Source organism: Solanum pennellii, chromosome 11, assembly GCF_001406875.1.
Source record: "Solanum pennellii chromosome 11, SPENNV200".
In the NCBI taxonomy this organism is placed as follows: domain Eukaryota; kingdom Viridiplantae; phylum Streptophyta; class Magnoliopsida; order Solanales; family Solanaceae; genus Solanum; species Solanum pennellii.
Genome location: NC_028647.1, coordinates 3,355,105 through 3,367,285, shown reverse-complemented (window position 1 = coordinate 3,367,285; position 12,181 = coordinate 3,355,105). Strand labels below are relative to the sequence as shown.

Genomic DNA, 12,181 nt, shown 5'->3' with positions numbered 1-12,181 from the left:
GTTATATCAACACCGGTAATGTATTGAAAATTTGAGTGGTGCATTGGGACAAGTAAGTCTTGTATCAATAAAGATAATATACCAGGACACAATATATCTGGATAAGTCTTGTATTAACAAAGATAATATATCGGAACGCAATGTATCAGTACGTTGAGTGATGTATTCAAAATTTTTATAATTTGAGAAAAAGTAAAGATACGTTAAACTCTTGTTAACACTATGAAATTTGTGTAATTTTTACTTAAGTGTCTTAAGACTTTTTTTTGGGCCCAAAAACACATTGGACTGAGAGTCCAAAACAAGTGGGCTAAAAGCCCAGTAATTTTAGCAGCCCAAGTTTTCTTCAGTTCTGCCAGAAACATCTCCAGTTTCCCTCTTTCTCTTCGAATTTGCAGCAGCCTGAAGAAGAAGAAGAAGAAGAAAAATGGGTGGCAGAGGAAGATCTCGAACTCAAAGAAAACACTTTAGACAGAGCAGAGAAAATGTATGGAAACGTAGCAAACATGATGATTCAGGGGAGAAACAAGACAGTGTTACTACTACTAATGATGGCAACAAAGAACATCGCCATTGGGAACCTTTTGCCACCCAAAATCTTGCCTTTGATGATTATTATAAGGTAAAAATAAAAAAAGTTGTTTTTTTTTGGTATTTGGGATGTTTGTATTTGCTTATATGTTTAGTTCAGTAATGGGGTTTGAGTAATTTTGCAAAAAAGAATTTGTCTTTTGGGCTATATGAGGTGTGTGTATTTGCTTATATGTTTAGTTGAGTGATGGGGTTTGAGTAATTTTGAAAAAAGGATGTCTTTTGGGCTATTTGGGATGTGTATATATGCGTTAGTTGAATGATGGGGTTTGAGTGATTCTGAAAAAAGAATGTCTTTTGAGCTCTTTGGGATGTGGTTATTTGCTTATATGTTAAGTTGAGTGATGAGGTTTGAGTAATTTTTTGTTTGTAGGAGCAAGGAATAGTGCCAACTGAAGAATGGGATACTTTTATTGGGTTTCTTAGAACTCCATTGCCTGCTGCTTTCAGGATCAATTCCAGGTTTATGTTTATCCTGTTTTGAGTTTTAATTTGCCCCAGTTGAATCGTAGCTCCCGTTTGGTCGTATATTTTGAAGTTGAAACTTGAATATTTGATTTGTTGAAGTTGTGGTTTTTGGAATTTGAAGTTGTGTTTGAACATGTAATTTAAGTGAAGTTTTGTGAGTGGAAGTCTTTGGGAACTTGAAATATTTGAAGAATAAATTTTTAAAATTTCCGGAGTCTAGAGCAAAACACTAGCTTAATTTGCTTTTGCTATCTAGATGGTAATGTAAGGACTATAGTTGAAGTATAGCTCAATGAATATTATTTCCTTTTGTTTGTCTTTATGGCTTTAAAATTGATTGGATTTGAGCATGATTGACTGTAGTTGATTATTTCCTTTTGTTTGTCTTTATGGCTTTAGAATTGACTGGATTTGAACACAATTGGATTGTTGTGTTTTTTGTTCGAAGAGAAGCTAAGTATGCTAAATGTTACAAAAGTTGATAAAGTTTTGAACTTTGAGCATTTCTCTTTCATATGCAAAGTTTTTGCAATCTCCAATTGCACAATCTGTGAAGATTCAATTTTTGTGCTTCTGATGGTACAGTGGCTTTTAGCCATATAATATAAATTTGGCGGTGGGTGTACATGTTCCTCTTATCACGCTTGCATGACAAGTGCACCTTGTTCAGAATGGTTATGTGCTGCTATTAGCATGTACCCGTAATAATCTAATGTCATCTTCTCTGAATACTTTGTGAGGTTCTTCTTTTGAATCTAAAAATATAACACATTGATTTAAGATAAAGGGTTACATGTAGCAAATCCTCCTGCTTCAAGTTCCAAATAGTATGTAAAGACTAAGTAAACTTGTTTGTTGTAGCCTAACTCTATCAGAAGATATTATAACTCTAAGAAGAAAGCAATTTCTGATAGAATTAAATTATATTGAACTTCCCATTTTGTTAATATTGCAGTGCCCAATGCTATGTGGATATTCGGACCAAGTTGGAGAATGATTTTATGAAATCTCTTCAGGCAGAGGTTGATCAACTGAATTATGTTTTATTTTCATTTATGGCTTCCTGCTTTACATATGCAGTATTTAGAGTATTATCATTCAATGCCTTACTGTTTCTATATTTCAAGTATGATTCAGGGTGTAGATGGGAGTGAGATCGAGGGAATAAAACCATTACCTTGGTATCCAGAGAATCTTGCTTGGCAATCTAATTTTTCACGCAATCAGTTGAGGAAAAACCAAATACTTGAGAGGTTAGTAATGCACTTTCTGTAACTGTGTTTTAACTTTCTGTAGACTCGATTAACTATTGTGTAGTGAAAGATCATTTATAGGTATGTGACAGAGTAGCTCATGGCTTTCTCGAAATGATTATTGTGAAGTGCTAACTGCTAAAATTGGTGCTTAGCTCTCTACTTCCATACACTTCGTTGTCTTGCTAATGGATCTGAAAACTCGTTGTTCCCCTTAGTCATCGAAGTTTCTGTACTGTTTATTCTTCAACCAAGTTACTTATTTACTGCTGTTCTGCCATATAGTTTTTCATGAGCTCACAGGTTTGAACCCTGTTTCAGAAAGAGGGGTGTGCTCATCATCCACTGATTTACGTATGGGGCTCCATTGGCCCTCTGAGATTTTTCGGTTATAAAATAAAATGAAGAGGTCAATATTTTGGGATGGACTTAAACAGAAAGTAGCTCAAAGAAATTAGGATGGATGCAGTACGGAATTTTCATAACTCATTGTTCACAGCACCTATGGCATCTTAGGTTGCCATCAAGATTAATTTTGCTTATTATTTCATAGATATAGTTGAAGAAGAACCACATGGAAATTAATAAAGCTTGCACATTTTGCTTTTATGTTTGAACTGCATAGTGCATACTGACCTTATTGTTTCTGATAAAAAACGACTGGACCTATAATTGAAGACAACTTCTGATTGTTTCTTATAAATAATTTGAGATTATTTTTATAAATTTTCAGGTTCCATGAGTTCTTGAAGCTACAAAATGAAATTGGAAACATTACGAGACAGGAGGCTGTTAGCATGGTTTGTCAAGTTGACCTTCATCTCTCTATGTTCCCTGTTGGACTATACCATCACTGGTTTGTTTGATAGTTCTCCTTTTATTGACTTCTGCTTGATTTAGGTTCCTCCCCTGTTCCTGGATGTACGTCCTGATCATTTTGCTCTTGACAGTAAGTTATTTTCTATGGATTCTAAATTACAATTGCATATATCTTATAATTAGGCTATTTTCACATACTTATTCTGAATGCTTTCTGTATCTTGACTATAATCATGCAGTGTGCGCCGCTCCCGGTTCAAAAACATTTCAGTTGCTTGAGATGATACACCACTTAGCTGAACCAGGGACATTACCTTGTGGAATGGTCTTCTTCCTTCCTTATCTCTCTCTTCACGTCATGGATGTCTATGCAGCTTCTTTGTTTTCATGTGAACTGTCTGCTCTTTTGTGACATCGTCTTGGTTCTTTTTGGAATAACTCTTTATATAGGTCATAGCAAATGATGTTGATGTCCAAAGGTGTAACCTTCTTATTCACCAAACAAAGAGGATGTCTACTGCCAACTTAATCGTCACAAACCATGAAGCGCAGCACTTCCCGAGCTGTCGTTTAGATAGAAATTTTGCAAATGGTTCTGAAACGCAAACGGTGAGGGAATTGGATATTAATCAACTTCAATTTGATCGTGTCTTGTGTGATGTTCCATGCAGTGGTGATGGCACTCTGCGCAAGGCTCCTGATATATGGAGGAAATGGTAGTTATTACATTCTATTGTAGTCAGTATCACTCTCATTTTAGTGCATATGATGGTTTCTGATGTCTACCTTCTCCCTCCTGTATTTGCATCATACAGGAATGCTGGAAATGGTAACGGTCTCCATGGGCTACAGATTCAGATAGCAATGCGAGGTTCCTTGCTCTCTCTCTCTCTCATTCAGAGACAATTTTACGTCACTGCATTTTTCAATTTCTTCTTGTTTTTCTTAGTTCTAAGTAACAACTTTATCAATTATTCGTTTTTGTCTTACTTCTAGCACTTTTATTTTATTACGTCTAATACTCGCCACTATTTACCTTTATTTTGTATAATGTTGGCCTGACATGAATTTAATGGAGTAACATGGTCAGTGAGGTTTCGTATAACCGGCTGATCCTAATTTGTATGGGACTGAGGCATAATTGTAATTTCTGTATATAAGCCTTATACAATGCTATGCGATCTTTTTACCATTCTGAGTTGCCTTCTGTAGATACATGATTGTTTTAAAACATATATTGCAGGATTGTCTTTGCTTAAAGTAGGTGGAAGGATGGTTTATTCGACTTGCTCAATGAATCCCATAGAGAATGAGGCCGTGGTTGCTGAGGTAACTCATTAGAAAAAATGCTTTCATTTTTGTTCTTCCCTTGTTTTATTTTTAAGGATAAAATTGCTGGCATATCAATCAACATTCCCTTGCTTATATTACTCTTTTATTCAACAACTATGCCGCAATTCCAAGCCAGTGAGAGTATGTTCTATAATCCTGTTTGATGTCACTCCATTGAGGCACTTCTCAATCCAATATTCAATAATTAAGGTTCTCTAGCACTAGTAGTTCTCCACATTTTCTACTGACACAAATTTCTAACACGATTAAAAAACTACAGCAAAGCTTCTTAACATGGTAATTGAATATTTTGTACCAAGTATTGCAACCGTTGCAGCATGTTTTCTTGCTTCATGTGACACTATGCATGGCTGATTATTAATCAGTATAATTTTTCCTGAGAAACAGAACTTAGACATACATTACATACATGCACACACTCATATATGTAATTATGTATGTGTGTTGTCTTCTAATTTCGCAAGCACTTTAAAACTTGGTGTGCCTCCTCCCAAATTGTCTTTTGATGTTGCAGATCTTACGGAGATGTGGGGAGTCCGTTGAACTTGTTGACGTGTCTAGTGAGGTTCCACAACTTATTCGCAGACCAGGTCTTAAAAAATGGAAGGTGTGGTAAAAAAGTTCATCCTTAACCTTCATCTTTTTTTTCCATGTTATGTCACGGACCAGGGGACCATGTCCATTATAATCCATTATGTATGAAAGGAGATATAGTGGTGTTTGAAGATGCATTGTATATCCACAAAATGATCTCTTTTTTCAGCTTCTTATGTCACATGATTGTGGGGTTTTGTTGTTTATATAGTTCATGATGCTATCAGTCTCAAATAATAGTCTATATCTGGTGAGTAAATTTGGGGAGTAAGTCAATATGACCTCAGGAACTTTGATATCTTGTGAAATTATTTTTAAGAACATAAGAATATTTTATGTCTTTCACACAGCTGTGTTATTTTTTTCTTCTGTGGGTGGTATATAAAGTTACATAGTCCTGCCATCCCAGTTTGCTTGGTGGTGTTTGACTGAACATGGTGTTTAAGAAAAATACAAAGACTGATGACAGTCTTATAATACATAAAATACCAGAAGTGTTCCTAGTACCAAGCTATTTTCCAGTGGACCCTAGAACAGGCCATGTCAATGTGACGGTGCGTATAAAAATTACGGAATTAGTTTTTGAATATAGAATTATGTCAATCATTTGGAAGGACAAAAAGGAAAGAGTGTCAAACAGATAGAGACAATGAGAATTCTGCACTATGATGTTGTACTGATTCCAGGAATGCTTGGAGGTTATCACAACATTTAGTTGTCTCGACAGCTTTTCAATGATCTTGTCTGTATTTATAAGCTCTATCAATCTTTTAATAGTGTGACCAGGAGCATAACAAAGATTAAAATACGTTCTTAAAACATTTCAATTCCAGTTGTTCTAGACAAGATCCGTTGCTTTATACTGCATGATTTGATTGTTGTTTGCTCATCTGTATGCACAGGTTCGAGATAAAGGAGCGTGGTGGACTTCTTATAAAGATGTTCCTGAGGGTCGTAGAAATGCAATTGTTCCAGGGATGTTCCCCTCTGGCAAAACCTATCTGGATGCATCTGAGAAGAATGATGATGCAACTAGAGACCAATTGTCTGATAATGGAAATAATGCTAATGGCATTGAGGTGTTGGAAGATCCAGCAACTGCAGCTACTATCTCGGATGAAGAAGTTTCAACTCTACCTCTAGAACGTTGTATGAGGATAGTGCCGCATGATCAGAATAGTGGAGCCTTCTTTGTTTCCGTATTTCAAAAGCTCTCTCCTTTGCCGGGTGAGTTTAAAGTTTTACTGTCTGTTCATTAGTACATTACTCAGAAAATTGAATCATTTGACATTTGATTGTTTCTGCAGCTGCAGCCTTTCAGCAGAAGAAACCTGTGTCTTCGCGAGGGAAGCCAAAATCCAGTTATGTTATTCAAGCGGAAAGTTTAACTACTAAGGTCAAAGAAGACGTGAATGTAGAGGATGTTAAGCCAGTGGATTCTGTTGGTACCCAAGAAGTGACTATGGATGATGCTGATATTCAAGATGAAAGTGTAACAAATAAGGTCAAAGAAGATGAAGATACCGAGGATGTTAAGCCAGTGGATTCCGTTGTTAGCGAAGATGTGACTATGGATGAGGCTGGCAATGGAACAGATGAAACTGCATTGGATACTGAGCCCAGTGAAATATTGGAGAAAACCGAGAAAGAGGAAACTCAACCTTCAACTGATACAAGAGCTGAGCCCGAGACTGGGAGAGGGAAAAGAAAGTTACAAATGCAAGGCAAGTGGAGAGGGGTTGACCCGGTTATATTTTACAAGGAGGAGGCCGTTGTGAGTAAGATAAAGGATTTCTACGGTATCAAGGAATCCTTTCTATTCGAAGGACATTTGATTACCAGGAATAGTGATATGAACCATGTCAAGAGAATTTATTATGTCTCAAAGTCTGTGAAGGAAGTTTTGCATCTCAATTTTCTAGCTGGTCAGCAGCTTAAAATAGCTTCAGTTGGGCTCAAGATGTTTGTAAGTCTATCTGAATTTGACACTTCATATCTCTTCGTGCGAGTTTTCTCCAATTTGACACATAACTTCTCTGCATGGGTATTTTATCATATTTGACACTTTAGATTTGTCAAATTCGGCACGTAACTTCTCTTCGTATAGCTTGTTTCATAATAGTAAAAATTGCATCGACAATAACTATGCCTCAGTCCAGGACTAGTTGGGATGGGCGAAATAGCAAAAGTGGCAACCCCCACCCACCTTGTGTTTTTATTTTCTTCTTAAAAAGATGAAGTAAGATGAGGTGCGAGAAGATAGAGGCAGGATCTTTCTTTTCTCGTATCCTCCTGCCTATTGCACCATTTAGCTGACCTTTTTGCTATGGTTCTTTCCACATTGCAGGAGCGCCAAACATCAAAAGATGGTGCATCTGCACCATGTATATTCCGCATATCGTCTGAAGGATTGCCATTGATGCTGCCACATATAACAAAACAAATATTATACGCATCTCCTACAGACTTCAAGCATCTTCTGCAGTACAAGAGCATTAAATTGGGTGATTTTGTGGATGCTGAATTTGGTGAAAAGGCCTCACAGCTGTTGATGGGTTGTTGTGTGGTAGTTCTGAACAAAGGTTAGTTCTAGTGTTTGTCCATGATCTCACAAATACTAAATTTCAGTATTTCAAGTGAAATCTTAGTTTTTGTGCAAAAATATCGTACTTTTTTCAAATATAATTTTCATGTCCAAACGTTAACTTCCAAATGCTCTCAATGAACTTCAATTTCAAGTTCTCTTTTTTCAACTTCATCCAAATACTGGCCAAACGCCTCCACATTTCCTAGAAAGAGTGCTCGTTGCTTTGCTTCTATTTAGTTTTGGTTGATCGTTTCTTGCAGAAAATAAGACGCTGTCAGAGGCTCAAGCGGATCCATCAACTATCGCCATAGGATGCTGGAGAGGCAGGGCTAATATCTCAGTAATGGTCACTGCTCTCGATTGCCAAGAACTTCTTGAAAGGATGTCAATGGGTGTGGAGGAGGAAACAAAAGCGTCCTCACCAGAAATCAAGCCATCAACTAACAAGGCAGATGAAATAGTTGAAGCAGTGGAAGATGGAGTTACAGAAAACACAGAACAACCATGAGAAACACTCCTATTATAACACTAAACAATTTTGGAGGTTGTTATAGGTGTACCATGATAGTGAATTTAGTACTTGCTTGTTTGTAGATTACTCAAGTTTATTCAATATATCTACAATGATAATTCTTAGTGTATTTTAGATTTTTATCATGTTGAATTATTCAAGTACACCATAGTTGTGACCATTGAGCCTAAATTTCATTTCCACTTTTTGCGGAGTGTGTTTCAGAAACAACCTTTCTACTTGAGGTTTGCGTATGCTCGATCTTCCTCAGATCTCACTTTGTGAGATTATACCGAGTATGTTGTTTGATCATTTGATATGGGGAACATATTGGTCCCACTGATGCAATCAACTTTCATCTCTTTATAAATACACCTTTATGGACAATCTTTCACATGTATGGATCTAAAGTCTTTGCTGTCCTTTTTGTCATTGCTGTATATAGATTCTCTGTTAGGTACACCAGAGATCTTGTATATTCTGTCTATTTTTTTCTAAAAGACGAATTTATATAAATAAACAGTATGTCTAGCGGTCTTTTTATTTGAGAACTTTCTAGTTGAAACCAATCCGTTACAACTATATAGATGTATGTAAACACTTTGCTATAAAAAATACCAGTGAGAATGGTGTGTGCGCAACCTTTGCCACTATCACTTTATGACATAGAGAGATTGTTTCCGATAGATTCTCGAGTCAAATAAAATCAGTAGATATAATATTATCAGTAAAAAGATTTATGAATTCAGCTGCAACTGTCTTTAGTGCAAACCATATAACTTTTTCCTTTCATTAAAACAGTACAAAAATAACATCATACATATATAAACAAAAAGACTTTCAAGAATCACTATGAGATGAATTTTGAAATCTAACAACACCCAAAGAATGAAAAAGAAAACTCCAAATCCCAATATCTCAAAATCCTCTTCTTTTTTTCTGGCAACTGAGAAAAATTCCAATATCTTAAGAACTACAGCATGCCTTCTTTTCTGGGATAACTTGTGCAGGACCAGGTACAAGAATTTTCTTTCCAGTTAATGAAGCAGGATTACCATTTGCTTGATCATCACCCCCGGCGAGATTCTTCTTGTTCACAATGTTGAAGATCTCTGTCAAAACAGTTAAGAAGGCGTCCTCGACGTTGGTGGCCTCCATTGCAGATGTCTCTAAGAAGAACAATCCTTCTTTTTGTGCAAATTCTTTAGCATCCTCGGTGGGAACAGCTCGTTCATCTTCAAGATCGGTTTTGTTTCCGATCAGCATAATAACGATGTTCTTGTCAGCATGTGCACGTAATTCTTCAAGCCAGCGTGGGATGTGATCAAAGGTTTGACGTTTTGTTATGTCGTAAACCAACAGAGCTCCGACAGCTCCCCTGTAGTACGCACTCGTGACAGCTCTATATCTGTTCATGACAACAAACCAATGATTGAGTGATATATAAGCTGTTAAGACTCGGATCTAAATGGGAATTTTGGAATGTCTTAAGCAAACCAAGGAGCAAAAAATTGCTGTCCGTGTTGGTTAGAGCACATCATCGGTTCAGACCCAACCATAGCAAAAAGTTAGGTATTTAAGTGCAAACTTGCCAAACCGAGTTCAAAACCGTGCACCAATGCACTCGTTTATCGAAAGACAAAAATATTTAACAGGAACTGCTTGGAACCTCTATTTCAGCTTAAGTAATGTAACAGTGATAGACATCACTAATTTCTCCTCTAATACAAGATTGTTTCATTGTTTGGTTGAAAGCGAGAACGAGGGTGAATATCGAAACTCATAGTGGTGTAAATCCTTTAGTATGGAGGGGGAAATTCATGCAGTCCTACAGTAAGATAAACAATTCTGAATCTCTGAGCAACATGTATATGACTTCAAACTTACAAATACACCAATATCAAGCTTTTCCTCAGATGATTCAACGAAAATTCACAGCAAACGCAAAGTTCACTACACAGTTTTGCTAATATGCAAAACACATCACTAAATATCTTATATGATATCAGCAGCTTCAAACACAAAGGAAAAGAACAGGAAAATGCAGATCAAAGTGAAGAAAACAGCATTATATAACAACAAACACACAATTCATTAAACTTCTCAACTTAATGCACTAATATTTCCAGATCAAAAGTTGTGACTTTAACAATGCTTCAAAACAAGAGAACTAAAAAGAACCATTACAAGTGAAAAAGAAATGTATTCCCTTTCTTGCACTTTATATGACACTAATATTGGTAGATCAAAACAACTTCTTTTCTTTAACACCCATCTTCTCATACATTTCTAATCATCAAAAAGTTGTAAACTTTAACAACACTTGCAACAAAACTAAAAAGATTCAACTTTTTTTAGCAAAGAACCATCACAACTTTTTTCTTTAATCACCCATCTCCTCAATTCATTTCCAACATCAAAAAGTTATAAACTTCAACAATACTTGCAGCAAAACAAGAAAACTAAAAAGATCAAACTTTTTAAAGCAAAAACCATCCCAACTTTCTTCTTTAAACACCCATTTCCTCAATCATTTCCAACATCAAAAAGTTGTGAACTTTAACAACACTTACATCAAAACAATCAAAACTAAAAAAAGATTCAATCTTTAGCAAAAAAACAAAACCCCATTTACCTTTCTTGGCCAGCAGTATCCCAGATCTGAGCTTTAACAGACTTATGCTGAATAACAAGTGTTCTTGTCTGGAATTCAACACCAATTGTAGCTTTAGAATCAAGACTGAACTCATTTCTTGCAAAACGAGCTAGTATTTGAGATTTTCCCACAGCTGAATCACCTATCAAAACAACCTTAAAAACATAGTCTATTTTCTGACTTGCATCACCATATCCACCCCCACTTGCCATTCTTTTTTTCTTTTCAAAGAAAATTTTCTGTGTAAAAATTAGCAGAAAATGGAAGAAGAAAAGTAAGCAGAGACTAGCAAATAGAGAGAGCAAAAGGGGAAAATATGTTGGCTGTGTCTTAACTAGGCTCTTGCTGTCACAGTTGGTGCGAATCGATAAATACTCTTTCATATTTAATTAAATATCAAGATCATATCATTTGAATATGTTTTTTTTTGTTATAAGCGATTTTATTTTTAATATGAAAATTTTTGATATAAACTTAAATTTCGTCGAATTTTAATAATATTTAAATCAAATATCAAATTAAAAAACAAAACCTAAGCTCTTGCTGTCACTTTGTACTTGTATGATCAAAAAAATCTCCAATTATTATCATTTGAAGTATAGACTAAGGGATCACAATTATTATCATTTATTAAGTATAAGACTTAGGGATCATTGGTACGGGGTGATTTCTTGTGGGAGTGCTTCATTCTTGATTAAATGTTTGAGTTCGAATTTTGGATATGAATTTTTTTTATAAGAGCACTATCTTCGAATAGATTTTACAATACGTGATTTGAATTTAATTAAAACTCTAATAAAAACTCTAAATATTGGATGGGAAAAAAATTGAATTATTGGATAATAAATTTAATGAGATTAATTTAAAATTATTCAATCTTAGGTGAAAATTAGGGTAATGAGTTGATTAGAGTATAATTCAGAAAATCAATATAAATAGTTGAACACCCAATTATTTAAATATCTTATATGCATAATTAGTTATGTATATTTAAACTTGTATATTGATTAAAAAGATAATGAATTTGATTGAATATTTCTATAATTAAAATCAATAGTCCAAAAGATAAACAAAATTTTATAATCCTACCCTTGATATTGTTTGCTTCCGATTAGTTACTAGCCTACTAGAAGAGATGAAAAACCACATGTCACGACCCAAAACCGGGGCCGCGACTGGCACCCACAATTTCCCTCCTATGTGAGCGAACCAACCAATCTAACCCTTATCATTTTAACATATATCAACAGAAAATAATGCGGAAGACTTAAACTCATTAAATAAAACAAATCAACATCTATTAATTCCCCAAAATCTGGAAGTCATCATCACAAGAACATCTATCTCAA

At 35.4% G+C, this 12,181-nt stretch overlaps 2 protein-coding genes across 3 annotated transcripts; one reads left to right on the top strand and one right to left on the bottom strand.

Moving 5' to 3' along the window:
- Positions 1-362: 362 nt before the first annotated feature.
- Positions 363-8,379, top strand: LOC107004815 (tRNA (cytosine(34)-C(5))-methyltransferase). 2 transcript variants are annotated; one of them, XM_015203177.2, is made up of 15 exons: positions 363-622; positions 965-1,053; positions 2,015-2,081; positions 2,197-2,312; positions 3,046-3,112; positions 3,213-3,261; positions 3,371-3,456; positions 3,582-3,847; positions 3,947-4,002; positions 4,375-4,460; positions 4,999-5,091; positions 5,981-6,305; positions 6,392-7,044; positions 7,426-7,660; positions 7,926-8,379. In XM_015203177.2, exons 1-15 carry the CDS (start codon positions 428-430, stop codon positions 8,171-8,173), a joined length of 2,631 nt encoding a protein of 876 aa, XP_015058663.1. In that variant the 5' UTR covers positions 363-427; the 3' UTR covers positions 8,174-8,379. The 2 variants fall into 2 exon arrangements, with proteins under 2 accessions (XP_015058663.1, XP_015058662.1); XM_015203176.2 differs by having other exon boundaries at positions 364-622; positions 6,386-7,044.
- A 518-nt stretch (positions 8,380-8,897) lies between these two features.
- Positions 8,898-11,214, bottom strand: LOC107002981 (ras-related protein Rab11D). The gene is made up of 2 exons (XM_015201204.2): positions 10,812-11,214; positions 8,898-9,584 (listed from the first exon to the last, which is right to left on the bottom strand). Exons 1-2 carry the CDS (start codon positions 11,042-11,044, stop codon positions 9,143-9,145), a joined length of 675 nt encoding a protein of 224 aa, XP_015056690.1. The 5' UTR covers positions 11,045-11,214; the 3' UTR covers positions 8,898-9,142.
- Between the last annotated feature and the right edge of the window lie 967 nt (positions 11,215-12,181).

Coding starts and splice junctions, on each gene's coding strand:
- LOC107004815 (XM_015203176.2), top strand. CDS start 428: ATGGGTGGCAGAGGAAGATCTCGAACTCAAAGAAAACACTTTAGACAG. Junction 5,092..5,980: donor CAGGTCTTAAAAAATGGAAG/GTGTGGTAAAAA, acceptor CTGTATGCACAG/GTTCGAGATAAAGGAGCGTG. Junction 7,045..7,425: donor CAGTTGGGCTCAAGATGTTT/GTAAGTCTATCT, acceptor TCCACATTGCAG/GAGCGCCAAACATCAAAAGA.
- LOC107002981 (XM_015201204.2), bottom strand. CDS start 11,044: ATGGCAAGTGGGGGTGGATATGGTGATGCAAGTCAGAAAATAGACTAT. Junction 9,585..10,811: donor GATACTGCTGGCCAAGAAAG/GTAAATGGGGTT, acceptor TGTCATGAACAG/ATATAGAGCTGTCACGAGTG.